General features: G+C 53.4%; 1 protein-coding gene across 1 annotated transcript; it reads left to right on the forward strand.

Moving 5' to 3' along the window:
- Positions 1-2,993: 2,993 nt before the first annotated feature.
- On the forward strand, positions 2,994-22,093 carry LOC123618601 (IQ motif and ankyrin repeat domain-containing protein 1). Its single transcript, XM_074352925.1, is given in 10 exon segments — positions 2,994-3,053; positions 12,075-12,084; positions 12,626-12,759; positions 12,822-13,223; positions 13,301-13,426; positions 20,431-20,578; positions 20,650-20,720; positions 20,872-21,265; positions 21,363-21,675; positions 21,747-22,093. Coding segments are annotated over 10 exon segments (1,959 nt in total). The 3' UTR covers positions 22,048-22,093.
- Positions 22,094-22,226: the final 133 nt, after the last annotated feature.

Genomic DNA, 22,226 nt, shown 5'->3' on the forward strand with positions numbered 1-22,226 from the left:
CCCCCCCAAGGGCCAGGGTAAGGAGCCCGACCCGGTCCTGAGGATGGGGGTGACCACAGAAGGTTTGGAAAGTCATGACTGCGGATTTTGTAGAAGTTACATATGTCCGACATACGTCTGAATTGGCAGGATGTCCAGCTGCAGGAGATTTGGGCTTGGAAAGAGGCAGAAGTGAGAGAAGGGAGGACACAGGCGGTCAGGGTGCCTGGAGCCGCCGCCGCTGTGCTCTGCGGCCCCCGAGGGGCCTCTCTAATTGTCATGTCCTGGTGTCACTTTCTCAGGACCCAGGCACTGGCGAGAAGTCCAGTTTGCCCAGGGAGATGTTGGCCCCCACCCCCATTTTGGTTTTGGTAGTGGCAAGTGGGCTCCCACCGAATTTTCCAGAAGTCACAGGCCCCTCTGCATCTTTTGTGAGTTTGGGCAGGTGTATAATGAAAAGTATCCATCATTGTATTGCACAAAGTATTTTCACTGCCCTGAAATTCCTGTGTTCTGTCTCTTCTCCATACCCCCTTCAAACCCTGGCAACCACCGATCTTTTTATTGTCTCTACAGCTTTGCCTTTTCCAGAATGTCGTGTCGTGGCGCTCATACAGTATGACAGCCTTTTCAGATGGGCTTCTTTCGTTTAGTGACATGCACTTACGGTTCCTCTATGCCTTTTTGTGTCTTGATAGTTCATTTCTGTTTAGCAGAGTAACATTCCATTATCTGGATGGATCACAGTTTATTCATCCATTTACCTACTAAAGACATCTTGGTTGCTTCTGAGTTTTGGCAATTACGAATAAAGCTGCTCTAAACATCTGTGTGTAGGTTTCTGTGTGGATGTTAAGTGTTCAGCCCCTTTGGGTAAATGCCAAAGAGCACGACTGCTGAATCCTTAGAGTATATTTGGTTTTATAAGAAACTGCCACACTGTCTTCCAAAGCGGCTGCACTGTTCTGCATTCAACAGCTCCCAGCAACGAACGAGAGTTCCCGTGGCTCCACGTCATCCCCAGCACTTGGCGCTGTCAGTGCCTGGATTCCGGCCGCTCTGACAGTTGTGCAGTGGGGCCTCAGTGTCGTGTTACCTTGCGTTTCCCTGGTGACGAGCAACGTGGAGTGTCTTTCACAGGCTCACCTGCCATCTGTAGGTGCTCTCTGGTCAGGTGCCTGTTTAGCTCTTCGGCCCGTTTTAAAACCAGGTAGTTTTCTTACTGTTGAGTTTTAAGAGTTCTTTGTATATTTTGGACAACAGTCCTTCACCAAATGTGCCTTTTGCAAATATTTGTCTTCTCCTTCCCTTGACAGTGTCTTTCACAGCACAGATTTTTTTTTTAATTCTAAAGATGAGCTTTATTTAAGATAAAAGCCAGCTACAGTATATAATAGCAACGTACAATTGCTAACATACAAAAGACCACTGTGATCTAAGGTTGCATTTGATATTACTAATGATATTAGTAATGAGGGAAGTTTGAATCTTCTCTTATTCTGCTTTAGTGAGACCAATTGAACTATTCAATTCTGGGCACAATACTTTGGGTTTTTTAAAAATTTTGTTTTAGAAATTTCTAATTTTAATGAAGTCCAGCCTATCAATTATTTCTTTCATGCATCGTGCCTTTGGTGTTTTATCTAAAACATCATTGCTGGGGGGAGGGTGTAGCTCGGTGGCAGAGCACTGCTTAGCATGCACGAGGTCCTGGGTTCAACCTCCAGTACCTCCATGTGAAAATTTTTTTGATTAAAAACAAGTGAAAAAAAATCATTGCCTAACCCGAGGTCATCTAGGCTTTCTCATCTGTTACCTTCTAGGAGTTAGTTTTGTGTTTCACGTTTAGGTCTGTGGTCCACTTTGAGTTAATTTCCATGAGGGGTGTCAGGCCTGTGTCTGGACTCGTCTTGCATGTGGTGTCCGGTTGTTCCAGCGTCTTTGCTCCATTGTGTTGCCTCCACCCCTTTGTCAGAGGTCTGTTGACTGTATTCATGGGGTCCCTCAAGTCTTTGATGCTGGCAGGAACCCCTGCAGTTCTTCCAGGAAAGCCCTCTTTCTCTCTTGGTCACTGTCCTAGTGGGAAGGGGAAGTTCATGGGCCCCCACTTGGCTCTTCCTCCCATCATGGCTCTGCTGGTCAAGGAGCCAGCGTGGGCATCCTGCCAGCAGCCAGGTATCGCTGTCCCAGTTGGACCTGTGGGAGATGGACTTGGGCCACAGCACCACCTGTCCCCTGGCCTCCATTCTATAAACAGGGGACTGTGGCGATATTGTCAAACTCCAGCTATCAGTATGAGCTTAGGTGCCACATCTAGCAGCCCTCAAAAGGTCTGTTTATGCCCCTTCCCCGGTGCACAGTTAACCTGGCAGAGGGCTGCCGACTCCTCTAGGGAGGGAGTGAGAGAACTCAGCATTCGGAGGGCGCTGGCAGAGGCACTGCGGGTCCTCCAAGGGCATCTGGCACCTCTGCACTCTAAGAGCTGTGACTCTCTGACCTTGACTTACGTCTGGAAACTGGGTCTGACTGGCTGAGCCTGGCGCATCCCTGATGTTGCCGGTGAAGCGGCGCCGCAGGCTGCCCTGCCTCTCGCCCAGGTCAAGGCATCCGACCACCCCTGACTCGCTGCCTACACGAGCCATATTGCCTCTGATAGTTAGTGCTGCCCCTAACCTCCTCTGTTCAAGAACCCCATCACCCCATTGCTGTTAGGACAGTTGACCCCGCAGCTGGTCAACTGTACCCACCCCAGCTTCCGGAGGAGGGTCACCATCCAGCTCACAGTGCTGCTCATCGTTTCAGTGAAGGGGTGTCCTCTGAACCTTCCCAGGGGTCCTCCTAGGAGGCTTCAAGGCTAACAGTAGCCAGTTCCTGCAAACCCCCCATTGTTTGGATGTAGTCTGTTTCTTCCCGCAGGCCCCTGCCCCGCCTGCTCTGACCCCTGCTCTGCTTACTGGCCTGGGCGCAGTGAGGGGTGTGGCACTTGAGGCCTCGGCGCTGCTGGTGAGGTCGTTATGGTTCAGAAAGACCGCTCTCCTCTGGCAAAGGCGAAGGAGGCTTCTGGGCCGGAACCAGTGAGTACGGCCACTGCCGGGGTGGGGCAAGAGGAACGTCAAGCAGACAGAAAAAAACAGAGCCCTTCCCCCTCCTGCTGCCTTTGAATGCCCATCTTCTGTGTGCTGCTGGTGGCATAAAACAGGGCCAGTGTTATTTGCCATGGCCCTGGCGTCACAGAGCAGAACACAGAGGGCTGGGCTTGGAGCTGAGGGAGAAAGCAAGTACTGACACCCCCGCACTTCACACGAACCTGGACTTCTGTGGGCACGGGCCTGCTGTCCTTGGTGTGGATGAAGGCGGTCTCACTGCCTCTCCAAAAAGTGGAAGTGGAGTCCCCATGGGCTCTACATCCCTGGGGATGTTCATTACCTTGCGTTCATTCCTGTCTCACCCAGAATCTGGATTTCCTGAACCTTAAATACTAAATTATAAAGCTTATCAACACCAACGGCTCTTACATAAAATACAGACTAAAACAGAGTGGGAAAAGAAATTAGTTAATATACACAGACACGCACGACAAACACGGGGCCAGCGTGCACAGCTGCTGTTCTCGTTGTTCCTAAGTCCTTTCCCCCACCTACCCGCCCCGTGTGTCCTTTGCTCACCACTGAGGCATCAGCTGGTTCTTTGCCTGAAAGATGGGGCCAGATCCCAAGGTGGCTGGGTGAAGGGCCCAGGGTGTCTCAGTACAGGCCTGCTGGTGGGTGGACTGGGTCCTGCCACGGCAGGCCGTGGAGCTGTGGTTGTCCTGGTGTCTGCCCACTAGTGCGTGGGGCTTCGGCCAAGAGTGTCCTAGGGTTGGTGCCTGCCCATTGGTGTGTGAGGTTGGTCCCAAGGCTACAGCCAGCTTGCTGGTGGGCAGAGCTGGGATCCAGGGAGTTCTGGAGCTGTTGCTCTTGCCCACTGGTGGGTGGAGCTGCAGGGCCCTGGGGGTCCAGGGTCTAGGGCCTGTGCACTAGTGTATGAGGCTGAGGCCTGGGCCTTCCAATGGACAGGGCCATGTCCGGGGTTAGCTGTGGGCTCAGGTGGTCTTATGGCAGCCTGCCTGTAACGGGTGGGGCTGTGTCCCCGCCATGCCTGGGTCTGAGTCATCCCAATACTAGTGCCTACAGGCTGGTCAGCAGGGATGGGGCTGGGTTCTGAGGCTAATAAGCTAGAGGGAGCATTCCAAAATGGCTCTTGCCAGCACCAGGGCCCACGTGGTAGAAAGGAGACTCTCCAAGATCAGCCAGTGGGTCTGACCCAGGCTCTTTCCAAATTACTGCTTCTGTCCTGGGTCCTGGAGCATGTGAAATTTTGTGTGCACCCTTTAAGAGTGGAGTCTAAAGACAAAAACCATATGATCATCTCAATAGATGCAGAAAAAACATTTGATAAAATTCAACATCCATTCATGAAAAACACTCACCAAAGTGGATATAGAGGGAACATAGCTCAACATAATAAAAGCCGTTCATGACAAACCCGCAGCCAGCATAAAACTCAGCAGTGAAAATCCAAAAGCCTTCCTGCTAGATTCTAGAACACGACCAGGATGCCCGCTCTCACTGCTTCTATTCAACATAGTATCGAAAGTCCCAGCCACAGCAATCAGACAAGAAAAAGAAATGAAAGGGATCCAAACTGGAAGGGAGGAAGTAAAATTGTCTTTATATGCAGATGATGTGATACTCTATATAGAAAACCTGAGGACTCCAGACAAAAACTACTAGAACCTATAAATGAATTCAGCATGGTAGCAAGTTACAAGATTAATATACAGAAATACAGTGCATTTCTTTACACTAATAATGAAATATCGGAAAGAGAAAGTAAAAAGAAAAAATCTGCAACTTATTGCCCCCAAGTCCTTATCAGCATTCTTTAATCAATGTACTGAACCATTGGGATCATTTGAGGGGTCTTCAGACAGTCAAGGTCCCTGTGGACTAATTGTGGTACAGAACACCTGACATTATTCTTAGGCACGGTGGCGAGGTATATTGATGTTGCTTCCAGGTAGAAGCAAACTGCTTCTGGTGCAGGTTTACTGGGCTAGGGAAAGCATATTTATCAGAGCAATAGCTTAGTGACAGGTGCTAAATGCTGTATTGATTTGGTCCATTAATGAGAAAACACATCTGGAGTAGCAACTTCAGTTGGAATCACCTTCTGATTAAGTTTACAATAACTTAGTCAATTCCAAAACTATACCTTTTTTTTCATTAATTAAACTGGCGAGTTTATTAGTTATTTTACTGTGCTATTAACCTATATAATCCCTTAATTATGCTGTATTTTCTTTACTATTTTGGTAGGAAAATTATGACTATTCCACTGGGCTTTTCTCATCGTAACGGTGATGGTCAGATGACTATAGGTAACATTTATGTGTGAGGCCCTGTCCTAAGTATTGTATGTTTCTTAACGAGAGAGCCAACAAAACGCTGTGAAGCCAGCAGAGTGCTTATCCCTATCTTTGCTTGTGAATAAAGTAAGGGTGTAAGGGTAGCTTTCTGATGAACAGGATCAAACTTGAGGCTGGTGGTTGTCTGCCTCAGTCTTGTGTCTGTAAGACATGAGAGGTGAGTGGAGGACCTGGTTTATTTCTGACACAAGTGAATCTCAGGATGGTGGAAGATTCTGGGCAGAGGGTCGGGTGTTGAGGGTGGGTCTAGAACTCTACCTTGCAGGCAAGTAAGAGATGATTCAAATGAGGTCACAAAAATCCCTCTTGGATCTGGGGGTCTAGAGATGTTTAGCTTGGCATTCTCTTTCAAGGACACCACAGCTCCTGAAATTTCCGTGTTCTTCTAATGTGGTCCTCTAGGAGCCAGAGAACAGAGAGAGGGCACGTGTGCTGCCGTGGGGGTGCTGGCCAGAAAGGCCTCCCCATGGAGGGCCCCAACATTCGGGAAAGATGGACAACTACTAGGCAGCTCCACCCCAGTCCACTGACTCATAAAAACTTCGAGCCTTGCTGAGAAATCAAAGGGAAAGCAAAAAATCACCCTGTATCCTGCTGTTCAGAGCCCAGCGGGCTGTGGACACGTGACGGATGTTTCTCCCCCTGGGCTCCTCTGTGGGACACTTTTCCTCTCCTGTGACTCTCTGTGTTCTGGAGACACCTCTGCTGCCTCCCTCCTCTCGCTCCCTCGCTCTCATTGCGTGTGGCGCTGGGGGCTCCCCACGCCTGGCAGGAGAGTCGCGCCGGGCCTCCTTTCCCTGAGCCTCCCGGCCAGGTGAGAGGACAGACTGGAGCCCACCAGGCCCCTCAGATTTCACCCCCTTCACCTGCCTCCTGATGTGAGGCTGTTTCCATGGGTGTCTGTCACTAGGAGGCCTCCTCAGCTTCATCCTTTACTCTTTGGGATGAGAAGGGGGTGCTGCTCCCACCCAAGTAGTCCTCATACTTCTGGGCTTGATTGCTTCACATTTTTCCTTGCAAAACAGTTTTATTCTAAGCTCATCTCTTCTATGAAGAATCTTGTCCAAAGCAGCCAGCAACAGAGGGAGGGGATAGCTCAGTGGTGGAGCACATGCTTAGCAGGCACGTGGTCCTGGGTTCAATCCCCAGCACCTCCATCAAAACAAACACAAAGCAGCCAGTGGGAGCTGGGACCCTCTGCAGGCTCTGTTTTCTTACCTCAACTCCTAGAGCTCCAGGAGCTTCCCATCCACCCGGGAGGCCACGCCTGGGGACACTATCAGCCAGCCCCAGCTCCTGTGGCTACTGCCTCGGGCCACCCCTTCATCTTTAGTTTGATTGTTGCGGGTGGCTCGCACCTCTGTCCCAGCTTCTGAATCAGCCAGGACAGGTTAGGCCTTCAGTAACTCGGTTCCTGGTTTCAAGTAACAGAAGTTTGTTTCTCACTCAGGCCCAAGGACTCTCCCCCAGGACTCAGGCTAACAAGGCGCCCTTCTAGCTCCTGAAAGCTGCAGAGCCCCCCCAGTCCTGCTGTGACTGGCCGTGTCACCAGCACCCCACCCGTCACACATTTTTTTTAACATGTTTATTGTGTCTGCTTCCTTACAGTAAACCACACGTGTTTCAGGTGTACACTTTGATGAATTTTGATAGATGTAGACACCCATGAAAACACCACCATGATCAGAACAGCTGACATTTCCATCACTCCCCAAGAGGTGCAGCTTTTGAACTCCCGATTTATCCCTTTCCACCCCCTTGCCCCTTTGGTAACCATAAGTTTGTTCCCTATGTCTGAGTCTGTCTCTATTTTGTAGATAAGTTCATTTGTTTTTTGTTTATTTTAAGATTCCACAGATGAGCGATCTCATAGGGTATTTTTCTTTCTGTCTGGCTTACTTCACTTAGATCGACAATCTCCAGGCCCCTCCGTGTTGCTGCAGATGGTGTTATTTCACTCCTTTTCATGGCTGAGTAGTGTTCCATTGTATGTAAATATACTACAACGTCTTTTATCTAGTCATCTGTCAATGGATGTTTGGGTTGTTTCCATGTCTTAAGCCCATCATAATTTATAGTTTTCACTGTGATTTCTCCTTTGACCCACGAGTTATTATAAAAAGTATTTCACAACTTCTAAGTATATGGGTATCTCTGCTTATATTTATGTTATTTGCTTTTCGGCTTAATTCAGCTCTTTTCAGGGAGTGTACTCTTTATGATCTCGATTGTGTGATGTTTGCTAAAATGTGCATTGTTGCTCAGCATACAGTCAGCTTTGGTGAGTCGGCGTGTACTCAAGAAGAAAGTGTCTCCTGCAGTCCCGGCTCGGCGCCCTCAGGCGTCCGCCCGCTGTCTGGAGTTTGCCAGCCGTGCCCTGGAAGTGCTCTGCGCCCTCCTGACTGACTGACCTATTCGGTCGACAGTTTCTGGGCGGGATGCGCTGAAGTCTCCAGCTATGACTGAAGACGTGTCTGTTTCTCTTCACGGTTTTGTTTGATGCATTATGAACCCTATTACTAGATACGTAGTTTTGTCAGTGCTACATAAGCTTGGTGAATTTTATCCCTTGTTATCGTTTTGAAATACTTGTTCAAGTCTGGTAATGCTTATGCCTTCCGTTTACTTTGGTATTAAAATAACATTGCCAGCTTCGTTTTAATTCATTCCTGAGTGACGTGTATTTTGTCGCACTGTTTCTGCACCTTTATTCTGAAGACGTGCTTCTTAAAAGCAACCTGCCGTCTCACAGCTGCCGCCGGCCTCGCCTGCCCGGGGCCCTTCCGCGCACGGGCGTCGCCAGGCGCGGGTCTGTGTTTCAGCTTGCTTGCGTCGCCTTTCGACGCTCCTTCTTTGGCCTTTTTCGGTCCGTTAGAGCGTCGTTATTCTCCCGGTGCCCCCCACCCCCGGCGGCGAGGCGGGAACTCGCGCCTGCCGCGCGCCGCCCTTCTCGCCCTCGCCCACGCCCCTGCCCCTCTCCGCGGGGCCGCGGGCGCCCTGAGGCCCCGTCGGGGGGGGGGGGGACCCGCCCCCGAGCGCACTCGGCCCCGCTGGCAGGGCCCGTCCCCTCCTGGCTTCTTGCCGGCCGCCGGCTGGAGGCCGCCCACAGCCCCGCATAGCACGGCCCTTCCGCGGCCAGCGCTCAGCAGGGCCGCCTCCGCCGTGGGGCCGGCGGGAGGGCCGGTCCGCGAGGACGGACCCCTACAGAACGCGACGTGGCCGCGGGAGCGTCAGCTCGCCGCCTCCGCCGTGTTCTGCTGGCTCGGAGCGCGGCACGGGCTCCGCCCGCACTCAGGGTGAGGGCTCACGGGGGCATGAGCCACGGGCGTCACCTTCGAGGTACCTAGAGTTACCCTAGAGCTTAGTGCTAGTAAACCTAGAGTTTACAAAATGTCTTTGAACTGCCCCAGTCTGTGGTAACGCCCCACCTCCCCGAGCTGTAAGACCTTAGTGCTTGGACTCCATCGCCCTCCTCCAGGACACGTGCTGTTATTCGGAGTGTTTCTCACTCTCACACGGACGTGATGCTGGTGTCGTTTTGCACACACTCGCACGTGTGCCTTTCCGTCAGGCCCTCCAGGGGCCATCGGGCATCGTCTCCGGCCTGCAGAGCGCCTTCTGTCCTCCCCAGCGCTGCTCGGCTGCTGCTGAATCCTCCAGGGGGTTTGTTTGTCCAAATGCGTGTTTATTTTGCATTAAAACTTTTGTTACCCCTTTTTTAAAAATTGAAGTATAGTCAGTTACAATGTGTCAATTGCTGGTGTGCAGCACACTGTCCCAGGCATGCATATACATACATATATTCATTTTCATATTCTTTTTCATTACAGGTTATTACAGGATATTGAATATAGTTCTCCACAGAAGAAATTTGCCTTTTATCTATTTTTATATATAGTGGTTAACATTTGCAAATCTCAAACTCCCAAATTTATCCCTTCCCACCCCCTTTCCCCTGGTAACCATAAGATTGTTTACTATGTCTGTGAGTCTGTTTCTGTTTTGTTGATGAGTTCATTAGTGTGTCTTTTTTTAGATTCCACATATGAGAGATAGCATATGGTATCTTTTTTCTCTGTCTGGCTTACTTCACTTAGAATGACGATCTCCAAGTCCATCCATGTTGCTGCAAATGGCATTATTTCATTCTTTTTATGGCTGAGTAGTATTCCATTGTATAAATATACCACAACTTCTTTATCCAGTCATCTGTTGATGGACATTTAGGTTGCTTGCATGTCTTGGCTGTTGTACATAGTGCTGCTGTGAACACTGGGGTGCAGGTGTCTTTTTGAATTACAGTTCCCTGCAGATATATGCCCAGGAGTGGGACTGCTGGATCATAGAGTAAGTCTATTTTTAGTTTTTTGAGAACTCCCAATACTGTTTTCCATAATGGCTGCACCAAACAATATTCCCACCAGCAGGGTCTTACCCTTTTGAAGGGGTAAACAAGGTTTCCCTCTGTATTCAGTTCGAGACAGTTGCTCCACGGTGTGCTCTGGCATGCGTGTGCACCAGCTCATCCTGCTTGGGATTCTTCCTGGGCATCACAGCTGTGACTTGATCTCTTGTCAGTTTTGAAAAAAATCTCTCTGAACGTTGCTACCATCCTCTCTTTCCCTCACATTTGTGACTCCAGTGACCTCTGCATCAGACCTTTCCTTGTGTCTCAGTCTTTAATCTGGACGTGCTCACTTGGACCGTATTCCAGGCTACTGGTCCTGTTTTCAGTTACGTCTATTCTGTTATCCATTGAGCTCTCAATTTGTTTTTGTATTTTTATGTTGTGGAATTTCCATTTGGTTCTTTATTACTGTTTCCAGTTCTCTGCCCAAACTTTGCAGTCTTGTCTTTTAATTCCTTGAACACATCACTCCTAATGATTGTAAAGTCGGTGTTCAGGAGTCCACCGTGGGCTCCATCTGGGGCTTTTTCTGTTGCTCATCATTTTCTGTTTTTCAGTCACGTTTCCTCAGGAGCCGGATGGTTTTTCAAGCAAGGCACATTGCTCATGAAAACTGCTGGAGGCGTGTTGAAGTTCTGGACAGCGTCGGCATCCCCCGGAAGGACACTTGCTTTGTCCCTGGTGGGTGTCAGGGGTATGGGCACATCCAGGGTACCTTGTCTCGTCAGGGGCACCGTGATCTGAGGCTGGACTCCCGTTCCCGTGAGGGCTCCTTCATTTCCCGAAGGGTGGAGCTCTTCAGGGCTCTGACCCAATAGAGACGCCAGATAACATACAGACCCCTCAGGGACAGGTGTAGCTCAAGTGGTAGACCGCATGCTTAGCATGTGCAACATCCTGGGTTCAATTTCCAGTACCTTCATTAAAAAAAAAAAAAAGGAAATAAAGTTAAAAAAAAATAGGACCCTCATTTACATTTGAATTTCAGATAAATAATGCATCATTTTTTAGTGTATGGCCCTCAAAATCATGGTATTTTTATTAGCTAAATCTGGCAACCCTAAACTCAAAGCCTTAGCCAGCACTCTGGATTACAAAGTTTGTCCCCTGTCCATGAGTCGTGGCCCTCCCCGGGGGCTGTGCTGGGGCCCTGGCGGCCTTTTCCCTGCGGAGAGCCCATCAGCTGGGCAGGGACCGTTCCTGCAGCCCCTCCTCTTGGCCCGCAATTCCTCACTGCCCTTGCGTCTGAGCGGGGCCTTCAGACACACGTTTGACAACATATCATTCTGTCTTTTCTACTGTGACCACAGGGAAGAAGCGGAGCCACGCGTAGGAGCTTCTCCAGCTGCTCTTCTCCCCTGGAGTTTTGTGAACACTGCGTCATTGACTTTCACATTCAGTGTCACTGTAAAAAGTTTAGGAGAACCCAGTTGCAGTTCGTCCTCTACTTGGGGGCTTGAATACCTTTTTTTTTTTTTTTAAAGCTTCAGCAATCTAACCAGGGCATCTGATGCCAGCTGTTTTGTTTCCTGCTACATTCTTTGTCCCCTTTGTCTTAAGAGTCATTTCAGGAAATTTCCTTTGTATTTTACCTCTGAGCAGTCTGTACCGTCACCAGTCTCCGCATTCTAGAGACACGCATCCTTCTTACCTGCTCTGGTCGTTGTCTGCCTCCTTCCTTCTGGTTTCCATCTCCTTGTCCGCATTCACCGAGACCCCCCAGCCCTTCCCTCCTGCCCTGAACACATCTCCATCATGTCCTTTCTACGTCCGGCTGCTTCAGCTTTAGTCACTGCTCTGCAGAACTGACCAGTGTGTTCCATTGGTCCTGTTTTCCATGATGACTCTCGTATTTACTTACCTCCTTGTCCTTTCTTCTGTCTTGTCTTTGATCCCTTGTCCTAGTGAGTTTTGTTTTTGGTAAGTTCCTCCCGGCTTGCGGCACTGTGGGGAGCTGGCTTTGCTGCTTGTTTCCTCCCAGCACGTTCTGGAGGCCGTGCCCCTCCTGCTGTGTCCGCACCCTCTCCCCGCTGGTTCACCCTCTGCTCTGAGTCTCAATTACAGAAACACAGGTTGAGCAGCTGCTGACTGCCCGGACTCGTGAAGTTCTACTATTGGACTGTTGGAAAGCCCTGTGGGGCGTAACTACCATCACCCCCTTTTAGAGAAGGGGGAACTGAGACCCAGAGAGTTTAACTGGTCACCACATCACATGGGCAGAGAGTGGCAGGTGCGTGCGGACCCTCCACTGTGGCCAAGTGTGCGGGTCAGGGCTCCCTCTTCCAGTTCCAGTGGGACTGTGGGTTGAGACCCCAGTTCTGTCTCTGGATGCAGGTGCCTGAATTCAGGAATCCTCCTGGCTTTCAGAGGGCAGGGGTCGTGTGGGGATGAGCAAGGACTCCTCTGCCTGAGGCCGCTTTTCTGCCTTGCTTGGGCTTCCTGCCAGCGCCCCCAGCCTGTCTCCCCGAGCCTGGGGCTCAGCGGGTGTCTGCAGGCCCCCAGCCGCGTCCGGGGCAGGGTAGGTCAGGGGGCCCGGCTTCTCTCTCCGGATCTTCGTCTCAGCAGCCGCTCCTCACGCCTCCTCACTTGCTCCCTGCTGGTGGATTATTCTGGCCTGATCGTGTTTCTGGCTTTTAGAACATTTTTGGTCCTTGGGTCAGGTCAGGAGGGAGGGCAGCCACTGCGCTCGCCAAGATAACCTGGCGCGCGGGCTCACGCGGGGCGGGCGACACGGAGGGGCCCGGGACCCACGCACCCTCTCCGCACGGCAGGGCCGACCGCGGAGGACCGAGCGGCCGTCGTCATCCAGTGTGCCTTCCGGAAGGTCCTGGCTAGAAAGGAGCTGGCCCGCCGTCAGCAGGAGCGCCGGGACTACCTGGAGCAGATGGAGAAGCTGCAGCGGGAGGTGAGCCCCAGGCCGGAGCGGGGCGGGGACGGGGCGGGACCGCGCTGGCCTCCCTCCCGCAGGCCTTCGTGGCCCAGGTGAGGCGGGAGCAGGAGGCTGCCCGGTGGTGGCGGCGGCGGCGGGAAGAGGCAGCGGCGGCCGAGCGGCGGCTGGAGGAGCGGCAGCGCGGGGCGCGCCTGCGGGAGGCGGCCTTCGACGGCAACCTGGGCGAGATCCAGGCGGTCCTGCGGGAAGTGAGCGGCGGAGGCCGGCGCGGGGGCGCCGCTGACCACCGCCTGGCTCAGGTGGATGAGCTGCTGACCCGCGAGGGCGTGGGCGGCCACCCGGCGGGGGCGGCGCTGCGCGTGGCCCTCGTGGACTGCGCGGACGGGGTCGGGAACACACCGCTGTCCGAGGCGGCGGCGGGCGGGCAGCCCCTGGCCATCCAGCTGCTGGCCGAGCAGGGCGCCAGCCCCAACAGCAAGGTGGGCGCCGGGCCGGGCCGGGGGCGCCTCCCTCCCTCGCGCCCAGGCCCCGCCCTGCTCACCTGCGCGTCCCGCAGGGCGCCTTCAGCCGGACGCCGCTGTACCGAGCGGCCTTCGGGGGCCACCTGGCAGCGGTGGGGGTGCTTCTGAAGCTTGGAGCCGACCCCCGGGTGTATGCGGACGATGGGAGCACCCCCGAGCAGGTGCGGGGCGCGTGCAGAGGCCAACCCTCCTCCCCCAAAGCTGTCGGGAGCCCGGTGGCCCCGCCCCGGCTGGTCCCTGACCTTCCGGGACCCAGAACCACTTGCACGGCCTTTTCAGGCCCCTTCCCTCCGGGAAGTCCTCGCATGGAGTCTCCCCTGTTTCTGTGGCCTCCCCTGGCCGGGGCTCCACTTTTCTCCCCGATCGGCAGCCCACCTTGGAAGCAGTGTTACCGCGGGGGGTGAGGAAACAGGCTGGCTCCCTCGGCCTCGGCAGCGGCAGCGGCAGTGGCCGCGGGGCGTCCCACGGGCGTGAGGGCAGCATGAGGCCCACTGCCCTGGCCCCACACTCTCAGCGCCTGTTTCTCTGAGAAAAGCGAGCCCTGAGGCGCCGGGTGCCCAAGGCGGCTCGCCTGGGCAGCTCCTCCCTGGTGTCTGTCCCTGGCCTGGGTCAGGCTGGGGACACGGGTGCCTGGACATCTGCCCCGCCCAGAAGGGGCCTTTGGGAGCATCAGTGAAGCCCCATAACCAAATACCACCACCTTAAATTCTTTGAATGAATCTGATTTGAATCTCAGGCCCTCTCCCAAACCAGTGTGCGTCCTTCCACCCTAGCCTGGGAAGCCCAGGTGTTGCCTGGAAAACGTGGGCTCCCTGAGGTCTGCTGGTGCTCTGGGCCCCAGCATCACCCCCAGGCCGCCTCCGCCTCCAGGGTCCCCCTTGTTCTGGAAGGCATTCCCTCTGCTCTTGCCCCAGAGCCTTGGGCTCCTTCTCTTTAATAAGCAGCAGGGCAGGTTTTAAAAGACCAGCAGAACCTTGGGCTTCAATCTGCTTCTGCTTTCTCCTCAGACAAGGGAGCAAAGTGTGAGGCTCAGGTGGGGAACGAAGGGCCTGGGGCTGGAGTGAGGAGGGGACACAGGGAGGGCCCAGCTCCCGGCGGGTCCCTTGGGACAGGCCTGGGCAGTGGGCATGGGGGCCTCGAAGGGTCGAGAAGTGTGCACGCCACTGTCTGAGGGGCGCTGAGGAGGAGGTCCAGCCCGGGAGGGTCAGGGGGCAGGCGTCAGGGGGGCACTGAGGGGCAGCGCCCTCAGGGTTGGGGAGGGGACAGTCTCTTCAGTGGGCGGCGGTGGAGCAATTGGAGGTGCACAGGTGGAGGAATGAGCCTTGACCTAAACCTCACAGCATGTGTAAAACGAACTCGGATCCAAATGTAAGATGTAGAACTGTCACCCCTTTAGGACGCAGGGAAAGCCTTCGGGTCTTCTGGCTTGGTGAGGCCGGCTCAGACGTGGGCGGGCTGTGGCTCCGTGGTGGAGTGCCGGCTTAGCACGGACACGCTCCTGGGTTCAGTCCCCAGTACCTCCATTAAAAATAAATAAATAAGCTCAATTACCTCCCCCCTAAAAATTTTTTTAAAAATGAAAAAAAAAAAAGTTCTTAGACAAAAAGCATAATCCATAAAAGAAAAAAAAAAAAAAACCCAGAAGTGGATGTCCTCAGTCCTCAAAATGTGAGACTCTCGCTCTGCTGATGCCCTGTGAAGAGGATGAAGGGACCCCACAGGGAGGGAGGGAGCCTTTGCCGCCCACACACATCTGACAACGGGCTCAGGAGGTCCAAACGACCCTCAAAACCCAGCCGCGCCCGCCAGGTGTGAAGCGAGCGAAGGGCGCGGAGGACGGTGCGGGGACGGCGGGTGCACACGGGAGGAAAGCCGCGACCAAACCGCAGCCACAGCGCACGCTGTGAGGGCGCGGGCAGGCTGGATGTCTCGCCCGCGCGGGCAACGGCTCTGGAAAACTGGGCTGTTCCTTAAACTAAACACATGTGCCAGCTGCCTTCAGTCATCACACTGCTGGACATTTTCTTCCAGTAAAATGAAGCCTGTGTCCATGCAGAAATGTTCACAGCAGCCTAATTTGTGATTGCCTCACAATCACCTCGATGTTCTTCAAGGGGTGAAAGGTTAAACCAGCCTGGCCGGTCCACACCGCAGGACACACCTTGGCCGTGAGAAGGAAGGAACCAAGGATTAATGACACCTGGACGGGCCTCAAGGGCCTCGTGCCAAGTGGAAAAGAGCCCATCTCACGGGGGTACACGCTGTAAGATGCCACTTACGGACCATTTTCAAAGTGACAAAATGATGCAGCTGGAGACCAGATGAGTGGGATGGGGTGTGGGGGCAGGGAAGGAAGGGGAGTGTGTGGGTGACTGGGAGGGAGGACACAGAGCAGCTTTGTGCTGCTGGGGCAGGTCTGTATCTCAGTGGTGGTGGCGGGTGCACAGATCTACACAGATGATCAAATTGCACGTACTGTACACACGCACAAGGGAATACGTACAGTTGTCAAAGTAACTGGGGTCTGTGGACTGTACCATGTGAGTGTGCGGGATGCCATCATAGGGCAGACTTGTCAAGGGTACATGCAACTTCCTGTAAATCTGTAAGTGTTGCCCAGTAAAAGTTTAGTAAAATCACTAGGCATGCAAGGAAACGGGAAAATATAACCCACAGTGAAGAGCAAAATCAGTCAAAATTGACTCGGAGATGACACAGGTGACAAGGATGACAGAACCTCTAAGTGTCACATGCACGACACATGCACCCCAACACGTCTCTCTGTAAACACCAAGACTTCTGAAAACTACAGTGTTTGTGGTGAAGGATGCACGGGATGTGATTAATGGCAGATGAGACATTGATGAATTACCCATTGATGAAGACGTAGCAACAGAAATTACCCCAAATTACCCAACCCAGAAAGAGGGTTGAAAAAAAATTGAACAGAGATTTCTGCTTCCAGGATGGAGAAAGTGGGACCTGATTTATCCTTCCACCTGAGATAACAACAGCAAAACCTGGGCAGGGCACATGGAGCAGTGGTTTGCAAGATGCTGGACATTGGCGGGGAAATCTGTGATCCCTGAGAGCCTGGAAGTAAACGGCGTGAGCCTTCGATGGCCTGGCTCCCTGAGAGCGCTTCCAGGCTGGGGTGTAGGAGAGGGACCAGGCAGAGCCTGGTCCGTTCCCTGAGTGAAGGAGAAAGGGACCAGAGCCCAGGGGTCCTGAGGCAGTAAGATGGCAAGTGCCCGGGGGAGAGAGAGCCGCAGAGAGTTCTAGAGGGGTGTAGGTGCCCCTTTGGGGGTTCAGGCGAACACTCAGGACTCAGGTACGTGAGGAAACGTCTCAATGCCAGGGACAGAGCCCTCTCTGAGGAGGCAAGGAAGCAGTGCTGGGCCTGTCCCCACTAGGGGACCCTCACATTCCGTGGGGTAGTGGGCAGGGCACATAGAAGGGTTGGTCTGAGAACAAATGCTGCCCTGGTACAGCCTGACCAATCCTAAAGCAAGACCCAAAGAACAAAACTTTCCAAGTAATTTAACTGTACCCAAAACAAAATTCAAGAATACATCTAGAGATACAAAATACACAGCTCCTAGTAAGGCAAACGCACACTGTCTGGCATCTAATTAAATGTTACCAGACATGCAAAGACACAGAAAAATATGATCGGCATGAGACAACTCAGGCAATCAAGACAAACCCAGAACTGACACAGATGTTAGAATTAGCATCAAAGACACTTAAACAGGTATTGTACCTGTATTCTGGATGCACAAAAAATTGAACAGAGACATGGAAGATATAAGAACCTTATATTCTAGAGGTAAAAATGACAATGTCTGGGGTGGAAGACAAGCGAGCCGCAGGTGAGGTCACTGCACGAGTAGACAGGTGGAGGGAACGGTGAGTGCATGTCAAGGCTTGAGAGAAATTACTCCAAATCGAGACATGGAGAAAATAGAATCCCTCCAGACAAAGGGGGGTCAGCGAGCTGTGGGGCAGTTTCAGGAGGCCTGATATCTCTGTGGCTGGAGCTTCCAAAGGAGAGAAGAAAGAATGGAGACAGAAAAAAATATGTATTTGAAGAAATAATCACCCTAAATTTTTCAAATTTGATGAAAAGCATAAACCATGTTCCCGAAAGCTCAGCACACACCAAGCACAAGAAACAGGAAGAATCCGGCTGAGGCACCCCATGGAGAGGGTTCTCAAAGCCAGTGATAAAGAGAAAATCCTAAAAACAGCCAGAGGGAAAAAGACAAGTTACAGACAGAACAAAGATGAGGACTAGGGCAGGTTTCTTGTTGGAAACAGCGCAGCTGAAAGGTCCAGTGCCATCTTCTAAGCACTGAAGGGGAAAAACATCTTGTCAACCTGAATGCTCCACCCAGTGCAAGTATCTTCCAAAGCGGAAGGCAAAGTAAAGCCCCTTCCAGACACACAAAAGCCGCGCCATTCACCCGCAGACCCGCACTGTGCGAAATGTTCCTGGAAGTCCTAGGCAGAAGGGAAGGGATGCCAGGTGGAGACGTGGGTGCACCCAAGGAAGGGGGAGCCCTAGACAGGGGGACTGTGCAGGTAAGTGCATCAGATTTTGTCTTACTATTTAAAGGTATTGAAAAGACAATGGAAGAAACAAAAATAATGGCAATGTGTTGTGGCATTTTAGAACATATATAGATACACATGCTGAAAATTGCACAAATTACAGCTTTTTGTTCAAGTGTGCACCATAAATATGAAGTTGGGGAGGGAGCATGGAACTCCACAGGGTAAGTTTCTCATACTGGGCGTGAGGTGGTCCAGGGTCATTTGCAGGTGGACTGTGCTGTTACAAGTGTAGGTATCCTGTAAACCTGAAGCAATGACTGAGCATCCAAAGAGTTATAACTTATAAGATAACAAAAGATAAAACGGGATTTTAAAAAAATATGCCATCGAAAAGGAGGCAGAGAAAGAAGCAAAAGGAAACTGAAGAACAGAGAACCAAGAGAAAACAACAGCGAGGGGCGGCCTTTACCTCAGCGCCATCAGTAATCTCTCTCAACATGGATGTCCTGACCACCCCAGTGAGAAGGCAGAGATTGCTTGGATTTAAGAAAACCCGAGCATATTCTGCCTGTAAGAAACAAGCTTCCACTTTGAAGTCCAGTGGAACAGAATCCAAGTGCTTCTTAAATCTGTGTCCCCAGAACTGCAGACCCAATGAGCCCCAAATAAACGGTTCTTTATTTCAGCCAGGAAGAAGTCAAAGAAAAGAAACAAACTTCAAGTATAAAGGCACAAATAGGTGAAAATTAAAAGGACAGAACAAATATGCCAGGATAACACTAAATGTAAGAAAGCTGAAATGACTTTACTAACATCAGACAAAGTACACCTCAGAAAAGAGAGTACTTCTTGGGCTAAAAGAGCCATCTCATCAGGAGGACGTGGAATCCTAGACTTACACAGCTGCTAACAGAGCATCGAAACACACGGCGCGAAAACTGGCAGGACTGCCAGGAGGAATAAACCCGTGACTACAGGGCCAGGTCTCCACATCTCTGCCTCAGTAACGGGTGAAGCAGGCAGGCAGAGGAGCAGCCACGACGCAGAAGAAGTAAGTGGCGCTGCCGCCCGTTACGTGTCCATCCACGTGCCGCCCTCTTCGCTCACCCGTCCGCCCGGCGTTGTTTTTGTAAGTTTATCTGCTTGATCCAGTCTTTTCCCCCAGTAGCTGCTTTAGTCCTTCATCAGTTCAGCCTCTCGTTGACTTACGAGGTGCTTCTTGATAAACCGACCAGTCCACCACCTCACTAGTGTATCCATTTCACCCTGACTGTCGCCTGAAATCATCCCTCATTTATTTACCTTTTGTTAATTCAAACATCCATCCATCCATCCACACATTCATGTTTACTTGACAGAAAATTCTGAGAAAGCAGGGACTGTGTTTATTTCACTTCACAGTTGTATTCTCCAGGGTTATGACATTTTCGTTGTCATATGAAAGGCACTCAGAAATTCTGTTGACTGACTGAAATCATCCATCCTTCATCTGTCCGTTTGCTCAGCCAACCATCTACCTACCTCAGTTATTCACCCATGATATCCCTTCAGCTATTCATTTTTCATGTATCAAGTTATTATTTCACCTCTTCATTCAATTAATCCAACCTCCATTCTTTTAACATTTAATTCACTCGTTATTCATCTGCTGGCTCATCTGTCCATTCATTGGCTCATTTGTACATTCACTCATTACATTATCCTTTTGTATGTTCGCTCATTTAGTTTTCCATGTATTCCAGTTCTACTTACAAACTAACTTTTGGCAAATTTTTAAACTTATTTGCATCTAAGTTTCCGTATACTCATAAATGGGGTAATAACAGTCCCTGTGTTCTGAAGATGGATGAGCTAGTGCGTGGAACTCCCTGGCACAACCCCTGCACGAGCGCTCTGTAGCCGGAGGCTACCGCTCCTTCAGGTGAGTCCTCAGCGTCTTTCAGTTACCGATTCACGGACCCCTCCTGCGACTTCACTCCTTCATCCCTTCTTGTCCATCTGGCCACCCATTCATTTATCCACGCCTTGGTTCTACACGTCTTTAGCCTTTCTTTTGTAAAAGTACACTGTTCAAATCAAAATTGTGTGGTTTGAGTAAATGGCGTGAGAAATGCTCGTGGTCTAACCACCTGAGTCAAGAGATAAAATAAACCCTTGCCAGAGCCTCAACCCTCCTTCTGAGAAGCCCACTGCTGGGCCTGTGTCACTCCTGGAGGAGTGTGGTGGGACCTCCGAGGGGCAGGAGTTGTGAGGTTTGGGGTGAGCGTGGGCCCAAGCTCTGTGTCCTGCAGATGGAGGTCTGGGAGGGGACAGCAGAGGCAGGGAACTACAGCTGGACCCTGTGTGTGCGGTGACAGAAGGCAGCCTGGGGCCGGGGGGCAGGGGTGTGGATGGAGGAGCGCGGGAGGGGAACTTGGCGGGGAGCCGGAGGAAGCCCAGGGGCTGCACCGTGATGGCCAGCGCTTCTGGGCCACCTCGGGGGCGCTCTGAGAACATTTCTGTCGGTTGGGGCCTTTTTCTCTAAAATGGTGTAAGCGCACCTCCTCCCCAGGTTAAGCAGAACACAGAACCCACGCCCTGAGCTTCGACCAGTGTCCTCTGTCACTAGGTGGCCTCGCTGGACGCGGTGGCCAGCGTGCTGCAGTCGTGGGACCTGAGTCTCACAGAGGCCATGCTTTAGAACATGGAGGCCGAGCGCCAGCGCCGCACCCAGGAGGCCGAGCAGCACGTGGAGGCCGAGGCCAAGCAGTGCGGTGGTGGGCGGTGGAGGCGGTGGGGGTGGGGACCCGGCCAGGGGCCCTCTGACCCGCCGGTCCCTGCCCTCCAGCCCCTCCACGCCCCAGCATGAACCTCTAAGTGCAACAGCTGGCCAAGGAGCAGCTGCGGTGTCACAAACAGGTGCGCGGCCACTTGGGAGGGTACGGGTAGGAGGAGCCGCCGGGAGCGGGAGGGTTAGCTGCGAGCAGCTGGGGGTGGGGAGCCCCCTGCGGTGGAAGGACGGCCTGTCTGGAGGGTGCCCGACAGCCTTGCCCGGCCCGCCTGCCCTCAGCTGCAGCAGGCCTACTGCGAGGTCAACCAGAGCGTCACCGGAGCGTCACCGAGCACAAGTGTGAGCGCATGTGTGTGCTCACGCGGCAGGTTGGCTTTCTCCCTCTCGCCTGCCCGGACTCCCGGACGGATTGGTCGCTCCCAAGCTCGGGGTGGGGCGGGGGCGCCTCCCGGCAGCAGCCTCCTGAGGGCGGGGCACCCCGTCCCTCCCTTTGGGGGTCCTAGCCGGGCGGGCTGCGGGCGGGCAGAGCCTTGCCCTGAGCGGAGCACCGGGCCCTTCCTCCAGGCCATCAAGGACGCGGAGGTCCAGGTGGACAGGCTATGACGGGAGGCCCAGAAGGCCGAGGAGACGCAGGCCATGGCCAGGCTGGAGCTGCCGGAGCGGACCCAGGAGGGTGGGCAGGGCTCGGGCTGGGGGCGGGAGGGGCCAGGCCCAGGGAGAGGGATCCGGAGCGGGTCCCTTCGGTCAGCCTCACCCTTACGTCCCCACAGGGGAGGAGGTGGTGCTGGGGCTGAGATGCCAGGTCACTGAGCTACACGACGTGCTGATGAAGGACGTGGGCCATCGCATCCGTGCCGACGGCAGATCAGTGGTCTACGACGGGCGATGGGCGCGGGGCGGCGAGATGAGGGTTCCAGCGGACGGTGGTGACCTGGTGGCCGCCCCCAGGTGGCCTCTTGTCATTGACCCTTCGGGCCAGGCGGCCACCTTCCTGCGCTACCAGGACACCAACTATGTGTTCGCCCTGAACCCAGACCACCTGCGGCCGGAGCGGATTCGGCTGGCGCTGCTGGGGGCGCTCAGGTGAGCCGGGTGGGCAGGCAGGCGGGAGGCGCCCTGGCCGCGCCCCTCACCGCTCCGCCCACCCGCCGCAGGTTCGGGAAGCCGCTGGTGTTTGACCTGCGCGAGGTGGACCTGTTCCCGGCGGTGCAGCGGCAGCTGGAGGAGGTGCAGCCGGGCCTGGCAAAGGAGCTGCTGAGCCGCGGGTTGCTAGAGCAGGAGAGGTGCCTGTCGCTGCTGCGGCCGACTGATGGGCCGGAGTACGGCCCCACCCAGTTCCAGGAGGCGCGCCTGGGGCACTTCCGCCTCTTTGTCACCAAGGTTCGGTGGCCACCAGCCGAGCAGCTGCAGATCCTGCACCCGGTGCGCGTGCAGCTGCCCAGCGGACACCTCTAGGGCCTGGCCCCAATAAAGCACGCGCCCCAGGGCGCTGGGTCCGCAACTGTGCACGCGTCGGGCTGTGTGCGCGCGGCTGTGCGGGGGAGGGGGGGGGGATGCTGAGCCTGTGCCGCGGCGTCCTGGGCCAAGGCAGGAGCCCCAGCGGGAGGACACTGCCAGGCCGGCACTTGGGGGTG

The sequence above is a fragment of the Camelus bactrianus genome, chromosome 25 (assembly GCF_048773025.1).
Source record: "Camelus bactrianus isolate YW-2024 breed Bactrian camel chromosome 25, ASM4877302v1, whole genome shotgun sequence".
Taxonomy (NCBI): domain Eukaryota; kingdom Metazoa; phylum Chordata; class Mammalia; order Artiodactyla; family Camelidae; genus Camelus; species Camelus bactrianus.